The 15,056-nt window shown below is 44.9% G+C and overlaps 1 protein-coding gene across 8 annotated transcripts in view; it reads right to left on the reverse strand.

Moving 5' to 3' along the window:
• The window catches only part of MPDZ (multiple PDZ domain crumbs cell polarity complex component), a 334,396-nt gene that overhangs the window by 167,535 nt on the left and 151,805 nt on the right, over positions 1 to 15,056 (reverse strand). For all 8 annotated transcript variants that reach the window (XM_082263865.1, XM_082263863.1, XM_082263860.1 and 5 more), the window contains one exon: positions 2,812 to 3,147. In XM_082263865.1, the coding sequence (XP_082119991.1) occupies positions 2,812 to 3,147 (336 nt within the window). The remainder of the gene's footprint in view (positions 1 to 2,811; positions 3,148 to 15,056) is intronic.

Consider the following 15,056-nt stretch of genomic DNA (forward strand, 5'->3'; position numbering starts at 1 on the left):
AAAATTCAGTGTAGGAGAGAGCATAACCCCCCCCCCCCCCCCCCATAGACAGGAAGTGTGTTATTTTCAGGATTACCAGGTAAAAATAAATGAAGAGAACCTTAAAAAAAAGGAGACTGAATGCAACCACCTCATCTAAGGACTGGTCAGCTGAAATATAATACATTTTTATTCTTGGATTTTCAACATTAGTAAAAAGCTTGAGTTAGAAACTTGAAGTTGGTAAAGGGGTAGACTATTGACAAGAGTAGGACTTTTTCAACAGTCCAGTCCTAAACACAGAAGACTGCACTGTCCAAGTCCTGCATACACTTTGCTAACAATTTCATCAACTACACAAGGGCTATATCCGAAGAAATACACAAAAATAATATGAAAATACTACTGTTTTGTAAAAGGTAAACTTGAATTTTAGTTCAGTTTTAAGCATGTCTTTCAATTTGTATGTTGCAGTTATTTTCATTTTTATTTAGTACCTTAAATTAATTAGCTGTTGCTACTGATGTTAGCTGAAAGTGACCGAAGATGCAAGGTGATCTCACGATCACAAAACTAAAGACATGATAATGTAAATTCTGCAAACATTCTGATAACCATCTGCTCTTAAAAGAAGAAAATCAGCTTAATTAAACTTTTCAACTGACTGAACCTGCCCGATCATGATGTTTAGAAACTAAGGGACAGATCTGAAAAGGACTGAGTGCTATGTGTACTTGATCTCCTTATGAGTTAAATCACATTAAATGATTGCTTTAATGATACTACTTTTAAAGATTGTATGGTCACCCAAAATCTGGACTTTTAAGAGTATTAAGTCCTTCATGTGATTTTCACGATTTTGTTTTACGTTTGGAATCATAAATTCCACATAAACCAATATTTGTCACATTTCTCCAAACACTTTATATTACGTTGTCATTAACTACTTCAGCCCCGGAAGGTTTAATCCCCTAATGACCAGGCGATTTTTTGTGATACGGCACTGCGTTACTTTAACTGAGAACTGCACGGACGTGTGATGCTGTACCCGAATAAAATGTATGTCCTTTTTTCCTCACAAATAAAGCTTTCCTTGGGTGGTTTTTGATCACCTCTGCGGTTTTTATTTTTTTTCACTATAAACAAAAAAAGAGCGACAGTTTTGAAAAAAAAAAAAAAAAAAAAACACAATATTTTTTACTTTATGCTATAAAACCTATCCAATAAAAAAGTGTCAAAAATCTAAATTTCTTCATCATTTTAGGCCAATATGTATTCTGCTACATATTTTTGGTAAAAAAAAAAAAAAATCACAATAGGCGTATATTAATTGGTTTGTGCAAAAGTTACAGCCTCTACAAACTATGGGATAGATTTATGTAATTTTTATTTTTTTTACAAGTAATGGCAGCAATCAGCCATTTATAGACTGCGATTTTAGCCGGACTGCGATATTGCGGCAGACAAATCTGACACTAAGTGACACTTTTTGAGGACCAGTGACACCAATTCAGTAATCAGGGCTATAAAAAAATGCACTGTCACTGTACTGACACTGGCAGGTAAGGGGGTTAACATCAGGGGCGATCAAAGGGTTACGTGAGCTCCTAGGAAGTGCTTTCTAACTGTGTGGGGGGTGGCCCAACTGGAGGAAGACAGAGATCCATGTTTCTGCTTAGCAGAAACACAAGATCTCCATCTTCCTCTATGACAGAACAGCAGTCTACCTTGTTTACAAAACGATTGGTGGGTCCCAGGGGACATTGCATCCGCCAATCACAGAGGGAGCAGGCCGTCCGCAGTGCGCGCGCACCCCAGAGCACGAGCCGAAGTATAGGGTATGCGGTTCATGCAGGAGGGCCGCCCTGCCACAGTATATCTGCATGGGGCAGTCCTTAAGTGGTTAAAGTCCATCAGTTGCATGTAAAGCGACACTGTCAGCCATTCTGAGAAAAGTGATGGTGTCTTTACAAGGGGGCCCCTTGACCCACTGATACTCATCTAGCTGCTTCTATCCCGTCACAGCCTGCACTAAAACCGATATTGTTTGTTGGTGTCGGATGCTAAAGGGGGGGGGGGGGGGCAGTGATATCGCTCCCTTAGTCATGTGACAATACTTTGGCCTAGAAATTGGTTGCGACACCTAAGCATTGTCATATGGAAAGAGGTCACATGCTATCTCATACTCAGAAGCACCAGGTATTGTCACCAGTTGTGATGAAGGCTGGAGGGAGAGCAAGGTTAGTATAAATGGATGAAAGGGTTCCTTTGCAGAACCACTGTCACTTTGGCCTGAATAGGAAGACTGACAGTGATTCTTCAAAGTTGAACTTCTCACCTGTCCTCCGTGACAGATTGTCCCTATGTTAAACTGTAAAAGAAAAAACTGTTTGAAAAATAAAATCTGATGAAAAAAAAAAGTCTATCCAGTTCTGAGATTTCTGGCACACAGAACTTCTCTGCGTGGCAGTACAGAAAGCCAGATCTTTTTTTCTCTACTGCATTTAATAAATTACAGGTCTCCACCCTACCCCCATCCTGTGACCTGACACTGTAAGCATAAGCATCAAACCGATAAGCTCCTCTCTGGCGCTCTGCTCTCTCCTCCTATCAGCATGCACTGCAGCACAACTTATTGGTTCCTCCCCTCTTTGAGCTCTGCCTCACAGAGACAGCAAGATGTTGATACCAGGTTTAAAAGCAGATACTTACACTGCTTGTATTTAAAAATACATTTAATGTTGTGTTCATGAATACTGAGTTGCATTATTGTGTGTCTTTTATTTCACCCGGGATTTAAGCTTTAATCTAATTTTGTGCAATCCTGATTACCTTTGAAACAGAAGGAGGAATGCCTGCATCAGTATCAGCTCCATGAGTCTGTAACGGCATCCACGAACTAGTTGACGTGCTTTCTATCTGCTTGCTGAAAACATCCAATTCCGAGTGATCCTTTGAGTCAGAGGAAGCAACATCATTATGATCTGATAGCTTAGCATATTCAGGCTGACCAAGATTTAGGTTGTAAAAGTCCATGGTAGGCAACTTAAAATCTATAACTGGCGTTGAAGTAGCCCACAGCTCATTTGGGGGAGTTGGTTTGTTAAAAGATAACCTTTCAGTACAGACATCATAGGAAGAATGAAAGGAGTCTTCTTTAGACAGAGCCTATAAAAATAACTTCCATTAGCAGAAGAGGAATAGGCAATTGCTAAAAGTGCAGCTTACGCCTTCCCTACTATGAACAGAACTAAAGATGGTTAGACAAATATTCTGATCTCCAGACCTGAAACAAATCTTACCATACACTTGCAGAACGGGATGAAATGATTATGTTTGGTTATGACTAATGAGGATGCAGAATGGAAGGATGTTGCCAGCTACAGCCCTTCTCAGGGGAAAAACAAAGCTACAGTCTTCAAACCAACATAGTTGGCAATTATTTTCCAAAATGGCCTTCTTGGAATGTCTGCTAAAGTCTGCTGGAGCCCAAAGACAAAGGCGTCATCACATTAGCTGAAACTGGGCAGCTCTAGCATTAATCTTATTTCTAAAGGCATTAAAGTGGAGCCATTCCTAAAGGTTTAACTTAAAGCTAGGTTATTGGTCATGCTGGGGTGAATAAAGAATAAAGCAATTGTAAAGTCTTGTTTTTTAACCACTTCCCGCAAACTGACGTACCTGTATGTTGGCTTGTAGAAGTGGTTGTACTGGGGGGAGGGGGGGGGGGTGAGGCCTGCAGCTAGAGGCATCACCCCTGTACTTTTTTTTTTAGAGCCGACAGTCAGCTTTCTGGTGATAACCGGTGCAACGATTGGCCGTTATCAAAAGGAGTGGGAGTGGGAGCGGACGCCCCCCCCAGCCTGCCACTCTGCCCGGGTCTCCCGGTGAGACGGGAGACCAGCCGACATATCCACCGGCTGGTCAGAGTCCCGATGAACCCGGATTCAAATTCGATATGGTCTCCGATGAAATAACCTGGAAGCAACGTCATATCACTTCCGGTTTACTTAAAAAAATGACAGTATTCAAAAACGCAGATTTAGCCGTTTTGAATACATTTAAGTGCAAAAGGAGGGATTTGGGGTCTTTTAGAACCTCCCATAAAAAGTACCTGTCCCTGCCTATTACTGTCACAAGGGATGTTTGCATTCCTTGTGACAGCAATAAAAAAGGAACAGTGAAAAAAAATTAAATAAATAGGAAGTCGTGCCCACAAATGTAAACGCTGTTCAAATCACACATGTGAAGTATCGCCGCGATCGTCAGAGTGAGAGCAAGACCTCCTCTGTAACTCTAAACTGGTAACTGTTAAAATGTTTTAAAGTGTCGCCTATGGAGATTTTTTAATACCGTAGTTTGTCGCCATTCCACGAGCGTGCGCAATTTAAACTTAAACCGTAACATGTTAGGTATCTATTTACTCGGCGTGACATTTCCTTTCACAATATACAAAAAAATTTGGCTAACTATACGGTTTAGTTTTTTTTAAATTCAGTGAAGTGTATTTATTCCACAAAAATTGTGTTTGAAAAACCGCTGCGCAAATCCTGTGTAACTTAAAATATTGCAAGGACCGCCATTTTATTCTCCAGAGTCTTTGCTAATATATATATATATATATATATATATATATATATATATATATATATATATATGTGTTCGGTGGTTCTAAGTAATTTTCTAGCAAAAAAAAATGGGAGTTTTGACTTACTGCAAAATCAATTTCTCTGATGTTCATTGACGGACACAGCACACACCCCTCTGTGGAGTTGTAATTCTTCTGACACTGCTTGTAACAAACCTGAGTACCTATAGCTGAGAGAGGGAGTATACCCCCTGGGACTGCCCATAGGCGAGCCAGACTTTTTTTTTTCTGCCAATGTCCTACTCCTGTAGGGGGCAGTATAACTCACTGGTTAAGAAAAATCAGGAGCTGTGTCTGTCAATGAACTTCAGAGAAAAGGATTTTACGGTAAGTCAAAAATCCCTTTTTTTCTCTCTCGTTCATTGGCAGACACAGCTTCTGATCTTCTTAACCATTGGGATGCCCCAAAGCAGTGTTAATCATGAGGAGTGGGAACAGTGAAAAAGAAATTCCCAAGGCTAACTATAGCCAACCAGGTAAACAGAAGCTCAACCAAAACAACTGTAGCTCATCTGAAAAAAAACAATACACCCTCAAGGACCAGGTCCTCTAAACAGCAGCCTGCAAAACCTTGCAGCCAAAAGAAGCATCGGCAGATGCCAACACATCAAATTTATAGAACTCTGCGGCCTTTGACACTGTTGACCACCCGCTCCTTCTTAATAAACTCTGTTCCTTTGGCCTCCAAGATTCTGCTCTATCTTGGTTCTCCTCCTACCTATCGCAGCGCTCCTTCAGTGTTACCCACAACTCTACCTCCTCTTCCCCATTGCCCCTTTCTGTGGTGGTTCCCCAAGTCTCTGTTCTTGGACCCCTCCTATTCTCTATCTACACCGCCTCCCTCGGTCACTTGATAACCGCCCACGGTTTCCAATACCATCTCTACGCCGATGACACTCAAATCTATCTGTCTACTCCTCACCTCACTCCTTCAGTCTCCTTTCACATTGCTAACTTAATTACTGACATATCAACATGGATGTCGCACCACTTCCTCAAACTAAATCTCTTTAAAACTGATTGGAAATTTTCCCCCCCGCCCGTGCCCCCCTCCATGACTTTTCTATCAAAACTAGTTATGCAACTATCAATCCCTCCCCTCATGCCAGGGTACTAGGTGTAATCCTAGACTCTGACCTGTCCTTTCAGCCCCAAATCCAATCATTGTCAAAAGCTTGTAGACTTCACCTCTGCAACATCTCTAATTCGCCCCTTTTTAAAAACTGAAACCACCAAGCTACTCATTCACTCCCTTGTTATTTCTCGCCTCGGCTATTGCAACTCCCTTCTCATAGGCCTACCACTTCATAGGCTATCCCCTCTTCAGTCCATCATGAATGCTGCTGCCAGGCTTATCCACCTTACCAACCGTTCATTGTCTGCCTCCCCTCTCTGCCAATCCCTACACTGGCTCCCGATTGCCCTGCGAACTAAATTCAAAATACTAACCACAACATACAAAGCCATTCACAACTCTGCCCCGAGCTACATCACCAATCTTGTCTCCAAATATCACCCAAACCGTCCTCTCCGCTCCTCTCAAGACCTACTACTCTCAAGCTCCCTTGTCTCCTTCTCCCATGCTCGTCTCCAGGATTTCTCCAAGGCCTCTCCCATCCTCTGGAATGCTCTACCTCAACCTGTATGGTTATCTGCTACTCTAGCTGCTTTCAGGCGATCCCTGAAAACTCATCTCTTCAGGGAAGCATATCACACCACCAACTAATCTTCTCTTGTATTTTATTGTATTGTAACTGTATTGTCTCCCTCTAACATTGTAAAGCACTGCGTAAACTGCTGGCGCTATAGAAATCCTGAATAATAATAATAATAATAACTTTGTGAAAGTGTGCACCAACTACAAGGTGGTCGTCTTGCAAACCTGCGTCACTGATGCCTGATGACGGAACAGGCACTGAGTGCCCAAGTAGAATGCACCTTCACAGGGAAAGGAGGATAGCAATACACTTAGTTCCACATTTGGATTCTTTTAAGCTGTGCAGGTCACTTTCGCAACTCCCAATTATATCATGTGCTTGCTTTTGGCAATTTTATCTTTCTTAAAAATAAAAAATTTCCCTTACTGATTTTTTACCTTGCCATCATTTTTCATTTTATTTATTTTTAATTGTGATCACCACCCATTTACACTTCTTTTTTTTTCTAGCCAACATCTTTTGCTCTGCTGGCCTATTTTGGAACCTTTACCCACAGCTCCCGGGTCAGACATTTCCGATTGCTGCCAGTGTGATTTTGGCATGCAGCATCCTGCATTTTTGTGAGTATGAATCCTTCAGTCTGATTCCCACATTCCAATCTACCTGATACATTTCCATGTTCATTACTAGGTTATATTTTTTTAATCATTTTTAAAAAGAGAGAGACTGAACTCACGAAAAGCGTCGGATCACCACAGATGCCATGACACATTTACTATGTACTATTTGATTACTGTAAGTACCAATGTAATGGATTTGTATACTTCGGCCAACTGGTTGGCATTATGACACCTTTTCCCAGTTTTATTGCTGGCACATACTCAATAAACTTGTACTATGTTTTTATTACGGGTTGTGTGGCGCTTCATCTAAAGTCCCAATGGGCAAAACTTTTCCTTGCAAATTCCTTGCAAACCTGTGTCACTGACGCCTGATGACACAAGGCCCAGGAGGCCCTGAGCGCCTGAGTAGAGTGCGCCTTGACAGGGAAAGGAGGAACCTGACCCTTGATGGAATAGGCCTGAATCACCGTCTGTCTGATCCATCTGGAAATGGCCACAGAGGAAGCGGGCAACCTTTTCCAAGGCCCATCCGTAAGCACAAATAGTGAGTCTGATTCCCTAAAATATTCCGTAGCTGCCAGGTACACCCTAATTGCCCGGACCACATCCATGGCATGCAAAGCAATTTCCTTCAGATGTTTTGGCCTGGGACACGGAAGGCAACACAAGGTCTTCATTCAAATGAAAATCAGAGACAACCTGGGGAAGGAACGGCGGACAGGGGCGAAGAATCACCTTATCACTGTGAACCACCAAGTAAGGTGAGCAACAGGGTAACGCCGCCAATTCCGACATCCTGTGCACAGAGGTGAAAGCCACCAAAAAGGCCACCTTCTAGGACAGCATAAGCAGGGAAATCTCCCGAAGATTCCAAAAAGGAGGCTTTTGGAGAACTGTGAGCACCAAATTGAGGTCCAAAGGCAGCAACAGAGACTGCACTGGAGGGGCCAAGTGCCTAACTCCCTGAAGAAAAGTACACACCAAGGAGTATGTGGCCAATGGCCAATGAAAAAACACCGCTAAGGCCCACACCTAACCCTTGATAGTAGCCAAGGCAGTTTCTGCTCAACCCCCCATTAAAGGAAGATCAGCATTTAAGCCACCGAAAAAGAATGAGGATGAACCCAAGAGACTCACCACGCAATGTATGTCTTCCCCGTACAATGGTAGATCTTTCTAGAAGTAGATTTCCTAGCTTTTAATAGCATTGGAATCACCGACTCAGACAAACCTCTATCCATCGGCACTTGGCGTTCAACAGCCAAGCTGTCAGCGACTGTAAAGCAGGATAGATGATTGGGCCGTAGGGACAGAAGTTCCTCCCTGAGAGGAAGCTTCCAAGGAACATCAGCAAAGAGCCGCACCAGATCGGCGAGGCAAGCCCAGGGCCACTAAGATGACTGGAATCCCTTCTGTCTTGATCCTGCGTAGTAGTCTTGGCAGAAGCTTGAGAGGAGGGCATGCGTAAATCAGATGATACTGGGCCACCAGTGCATCCATGGCATCCGCCAGAGGATCCCGTGACCGAGCCATAAACCTCCTTTCTGTTGAGCCAGAATGCCAACAGATCCACCTCGGGGATGCCCCATCGGAGACACAACTGATGAAATACCCCTGGATGAAGGGACCATTCCCCTTGGCCCAACGCCTGTTGATTCCACCCTGGGAATGTGTAATGCGGAGAGGGCTGGAACAAACCGTTCTGCCCACCCTAGAATGCCGGCTACCTCCAGAGCCACCAGGACACTTCTTGTGCCCCCTGGTGATTGACATAAGCTACGGCCGTGGCATTTTTGGTTGAATGCGCACTGGACATCCCTGAAGACGATCCGTCTAATGTTCCAGTAAAAGTCTGATTGCTCGGAGTACAAGACATTGATCGGTAGTCTGGACTCTTCCAGTGTCCTGATCCCCTGAGCAGAAAGTTTGCAGAGGACACCTCCCCAAGCGAACAGGCTGGCATCCGTTGTGACCACTGTCCAATATAAGGGGAAGAAAGATTTGCCCAGCCGAAGCACCGAAGAACAAAGCCACCATAACAGGGACACTTTCGTTCCCCGGCTCAGCCGGCTCTGATTGTCCAGAGACTGCGGATTCTTGTCCTATTTGGCCAGAATCTCCCTTGCAGGGACCTTGTGTGGAACTGTGCTAACGGAACCACCTGGAAGGTAAACACCATCAGGCCCAGCACTAGCATGTAAGTCCGGAGGGATTACCATCTGCTGGACAGCAGTAGATGAAATACAGCCTGCAGTTCCTGGAGTTTGTCCAAAGGAAGGAGCACTTTGGCTAAGGCCGAGTCCAGAGTCAGACTCAGATAGTCCAGCTTTGCCGACAGAACCAGAACACCCTCATGCTCGTATGGGGATTTCCAGGTTTTCTACCAGAGCAGTAGAAGACTCCGCTCGCAGAAGGAAGTCGCCCAAGTAGCCCAGTACTGCGATCTTCTATTGGCATAACAATGCTAGCACCTGGGCCAATACTTTCGTGGAGACCCAAGGAGTAGAAGCGAGACCAAAGGGTAATGCCACAAACTGATAATGCTCCTCTTCCACAGAAAAGCGGAGGAAGAGCTGGAGACTGACACATATTGGAATGTGAAAGTAAGAGTCCTTGATGTCGAAGGAGACAAGAAAAATCCCCCTGATGCAGAGAAGCCACCACCGTGGGGAGGACTCCATTCTGAACTTCTGCACAAAGCAGTTCAGCACCTTAAGGTCCAGAATTGGACCTTAAAAAGAGTAAAAACCCCTGAAAACGTTCTGAAGTCGGAACCGGGGCCATCACTCAAGTAAAAGGTCTTGCATCGCCCCAAAAAGAGCCTGTAAGCGGACTGAGGACAGTCGCACGTTGGAAGGAAGAACCTTAACGGAGAGTAAAAATGAAACTGGGGGCATACCTTTATCCTGAAGGGGCCTTGTTTGTGGGTCTGGAGAACCCCGCTCTTGACTTGCCAGACAAAGTTTGCTTGGATCCTCCAGAGGAGGCCCCGAAGGGCTCAGATCCCTTTTCAGTCGACCCGAAGAGACGAAAAAACTTCTTATGACCCGAGAAGGAGGGCCCACGTCTACGACAGGGTTCCTTGCCCTTAGTAGCCTGCGGAAGAAAAGTACTCTTAACCTCGGTGAGACCTTTAATGATGTCATCCTGGGTAGCACCAAATAGGCGATCTGTCAAGGCCTTTTTAGAAGTCTGGTCCACAGACCAGCATTTGAGCCAAAAGACACGACAAAGGATCACTGTTGAAACAGAGAGCCGAGCCACTAGGGGAGCCGCATCCAAAGAGACATCACAAGAGACAGCACAGATAAACTGCAGCCCCTGGACCTGCTGGTCCGCAAGTTCAGCAAAGGCAGGACGAAGCTACTCCCCCTTCCAAGTCATGGCACAAAAGCCTAGCTCATTCTGTCAATCTACAAAACCAGGGGAATGGTGAATATCGGCCTCAGTGCCAAACCAGCCAGGGTGTACATATTGCGGGCCACAGCCTCCGCCTTCCTGTCAGCCGGGTCCTTAAAGGCCGGGAACTCTTCAACCGGAATCATGGTTGCATTGTTCAATATGGAACCTGGAGAATCCGACACCAGTGGAACAGTCCACTTCTTAAGAAGGGACTTCTCATAGGGGTATCGCCTAGAAAAATCGCTTAGGGACCCCAAGAGGATGCTTTGGTCGTCCCCACTATTTAGTGACAATTCTGTCAAAATAGGAGGAGAAAGGGAACACCTTTTCCGCTCTGGATGGCTTGTGAATGCAAAAGGGAACCTGTGCCTCTGCCGCAGCTTCAGCTGCGTCCTCCATCTTTAAGGTCTCACGCACAGCTGCAATCACTTACAGAAGTGGAGGAATCCTCCTCACTATGAGGATTCAGGGCATGTGGTCGCCCAGCAGGGTGACCCACACTCGCAGTGGCCGAATCAGATTCAGGATCTGATGAGACAGATGAGGCAGGGGAAGGGGGCGCTTTTTGCCAGCCCGTCGCCCAAAAGCCACCTCCACCCGGGACACCAAGAACTCCAGGACCACCATCAGTGCATCAATGGATGGATGGGACCTGGAGGGTCATGCAACCTCAACGAGGGGATCAGGTGGGGGGATGTGCTCACCAGGGGGACCCCACAAAAAAGTATAAAACACTGCTAAGGGACAACCCCCCACCGCTCTGGCAGCCCACCCGGTTGCCAGCCACAGAGCACCAATCGATCCTCAGTAGAGAGGGAGAGGAACCCACCAGACTCACCACCCCACAGAAACCAGGCACTGCAGCTACCAGGAGATTCTGCGCTGCACGAACAGCGATCAGGAAACAAAAAGATCCAGGAGTTTAAACCAGGGGATGAGGAGAGCCTCCCACCGCCAAAATCCCCACCCAGAGGACTCCACTGTCATTGCTGCCGTTAATTTCAATAGCAAAGCACCAAAAAATGGCCAGACTACACAAACATGGCTGTCGCGCATTAAGCACACAAGCTACAAGAAAATGGTGGCCTGCTCCCACCCTACGCGGTGAACCAGGCCATCCCACAGCCTAAGCATCAGTGAAGGAGGGGGGTGGGGGCAGATGGGGGGGGAGTGAGATGGCCCACAGGGACCACCAGAATTATGAGGGGGGTGCCTAACTGGAAGCAGGGGAATCCAGGGGTCCGACTGTGCTATGGAGGGACCCACGTCCACCCCAAAAACCTCCAGGGGGAGGGGGGGGGACAGTTAATTACCATACTAGAAACCAGACAGGCACCTCTCCAGACAGAACCTCCTCTCCATCGAAATGGGGGGGCTGTCGGCCAGGAGGAATGCTGCAACTCGTTTTCAGACATGGTCGTATGCGACCTCGCGAGACGTTTAACTCGCAGGCCAGCCCCCGTCCAATGGGACTATGTCGCGGCCAACCTAGTGCAGAAGCTAAGGTCGGGTCACAGACGCTGGCCAGACTAGGAAGACCATAAGGATCTAGGATATCCAGCCCGTCGCCCAGTCCGGCAGTTGATTGTAGTTCTCACAGGAACCAAACTTATAGGACCAGAACAGGAACAGAAAATAATAAAAGAAAAAATTCAGTTTAAAAGGAAAAATTGCGAGAACCAGAGACCCCAGCAAGGAACTAAGTCCTTAATCCTGACTAGGCAAAAAAAAACTGAAAACCTATAGCAGAGAGAGGGAGTATACCCCCTGGTACTGCCCATAGGCATAGCCAGACTTTTTTTCTCCCTAATATAACCCAATGGTTAAGAAGATCAGGAGCTGTGTCCGTCAATGAACGAAAGAGAAATACTGATTTTAACTTGTAAATTACGTGTCAGAAATAGGCTTGGTCCTCAAGTGGTTAAAAAATAAATAAAAAATAACAAACATGTTATACTTACCTTCTCTGTGCAGTGGTTTTGCACAGGGCAGCCTGAATCCTCCTCTTCTCAGGTTCTTTGTTGCTGCTCCTGACCCTTTCCTGCTGTCAAGTGTCCCACAGCAAGCAGCTTGCTAAGGGGGCACCCGGGTCGAGCTGCAGCTCTGCATGTTCATTTAGACATGGAGCTTCTGGTCGGCCCCGTCCCCTCTCTCTCATGATTGGCTAACTGACTTTAATTGACAGCCGCGGGAGCCAATGGGGCCGCGGCTGTGTCTCAGCCAATCAGAAGGGAGGGACTCGTGGACATTGCTGGACAGAGATGGGGCTCAGGTAAGTATTGGGGGTGCTGAGGGGAACTGCTACACACAGAAGTTTTTTTTATCTTATTGCATAGAATGCATTAAGATAAAAAACCTTCAGACTTTACAACTCCTTTAACAGAAGTTCTCACCTTTAATGGAAAGAAAGTGCTTTTCTACGTTCCCTCCTGTGCTGGTTGCATGACCAGCTCAGCTTCTGAGATATCACGTTGATGATGAAACGCATCAAGCTGGGACGCATGTTGCCACGTTCTTGGTGCTAGCTAGAATGCACGCTGCTACCAGGTGGCTTTGCTTGCGCTTCTCGCATTAAACAGTACGGGAAACTGTACGGGAGTGTTTTGCTTATCTCTTTTTTTTATTCCTTTTTTGTCTACACATTGACCCTTTAAGGGGTTTGTAACCAATAAAGAGCATCCAAACTTTTTTACGCTATGAGGAGCCCGTTTCTTGTTTTTGTGTACTCTCTTTGGAATTGCACTGGCAGCTCTCCATTCTCGGAAGAAAACTGACCAGGAAAACTCATTTGAAATATATAAAATAAGTCGCGCTGAATGAGGTGAACAAATCAATGTCCAAAAACAAAAATAAAATGAATTGAATCAAGTCCCAGTGCAAAAAGTCCTAGTGAGAATGCATAATCTCCAAATTGATGTGACAAGTGAAATCCACACTTTAAGAATCCAGAAATGTATAGGTGATGCGCTTACCGGACCAACAATCAATAATTGCAGAGATGAAACACAAAGGAGTGAACTTGATTGTAGAAGACACGTGTGATGAGCTCCCAAATAATGAAGTCATAAAATCATGGAAAAAAATAAAATGCCATAGCATAATACCATAACGATAAATTGTTCCTTAAACACCCTAAATTGCACCATGCAGGAGGTGTGTAAATCCGTCACCAGATGTGAGGCTGCTTACCAAAAAAAAAAAAAAAACGAATGTGCAGGCATATAACACTCCCCAAATGAGTGATCACAGAGACAGATGATGACGAAAGTGGAAGGAGACCACCACCAATATAAAAGCCGCTTACCAGATTGTGGATGGGTATAGGCAGATAGAGACAAATCCCAAAGTACCAGGACCACCAACACTGACAATAAGGGCCCCTTACCAGACTCAGATAGTAATTGCGCAATGTATGATATCGGGACAGATCCAATCCACCGACATTCACCACCGATAGATACCTCACACAGCAGGGTCAGGGTTGAAGATGATCCCAAAGGATGAGCCAATAATCCCAGTAGATGGGCAAAAACCAATCCCAAATATAAAGAAAAAACGCCAATACTGTAAAAACGTAACTACTGGTTTATTAAGATAAAGGAAACACACTTACATTCTGTTAAAATCAAAGATGCATGAAAAGCCGCCGACCGGACGGCAAGGCACATCCGCTCGCTTGGAACGCTTCCAGGGATGACGTCAGCACGCCGTGACCTAACCACGTTTCGTCCTAGAAGACGTTTTCAAAACTTGAAGTTACGTTTTTACACTATTGGCGTTTTTTCTTTATATTTGGGATTGGTTTTTGCCCATCTACTGGGATTATTGGCTCATCCTTTGGGATCATCTTCAACCCTGACCCTGCTGTGTGAGGTATCTCTCGGTGGTGAATGTCGGTGGATTGGATCTGTCCCGATATCATACATTGCGCAATTACTATCTGAGTCTGGTAAGGGGCCCTTATTGTCAGTGTTGGTGGTCCTGGTACTTTGGGATTTGTCTCTATCTGCCTATACCCATCCTCAATCTGGTAAGCGGCTTTTATATTGGTGGTGGTCTCCTTCCACTTTCGTCATCATCTGTCTCTGTGATCACTCATTAGGGGAGTGTTATATGCCTGCACATTCGTTTTTTTTTTTTTTTTTTTTTTAAGCAGCCTCACATCTGGTGACGGATTTACACACCTCCTGCATGGTGCAATTTAGGGTGTTTAAGGAACAATTTATCGTTATGGTATTATGCTATGGCGTTTTCTTTTTTTCCATGATTTTATGACTTCATTATTTGGGAGCTCATCACACGTGTCTTCTACAATCAAGTTCACTCCTTTGTGTTTCATCTCTGCAATTATTGATTGTTTGTCCGGTAAACGCATCACCTATAAGTTTCTGGATTCTTAAAGTGTGGATTTCACTAGTCACATCAATTTGGAGATTATGCATTCTCACTAGGACTTTTTGCACTGGGACTTGATTCAATTCATTTTATTTTTGTTTTTGGACATTGATTTGTTCACCTCATTCAGCGCGACTTATTTTATATATTATTTTTTAGGGTGTGGTCACACTTGAAGTTGCTGCTAATATTTGCCATTTACCTATAGCGCAGTTATTTCTCCTTTTTTAAAACTCATTTGAAGCCTGCATCTTGGTCATGGAGACCACCAAAGCTCTGTCTGACCCCCCCTTGCAAAATGGTAAGAGGGTTCAGTAATGTCTGGTGAGTGGGAATTTTTTTTATATCTCT

This window comes from Pelophylax lessonae (genome assembly GCF_965119305.1).
Source record: "Pelophylax lessonae genome assembly, chromosome: 1".
Taxonomy (NCBI): domain Eukaryota; kingdom Metazoa; phylum Chordata; class Amphibia; order Anura; family Ranidae; genus Pelophylax; species Pelophylax lessonae.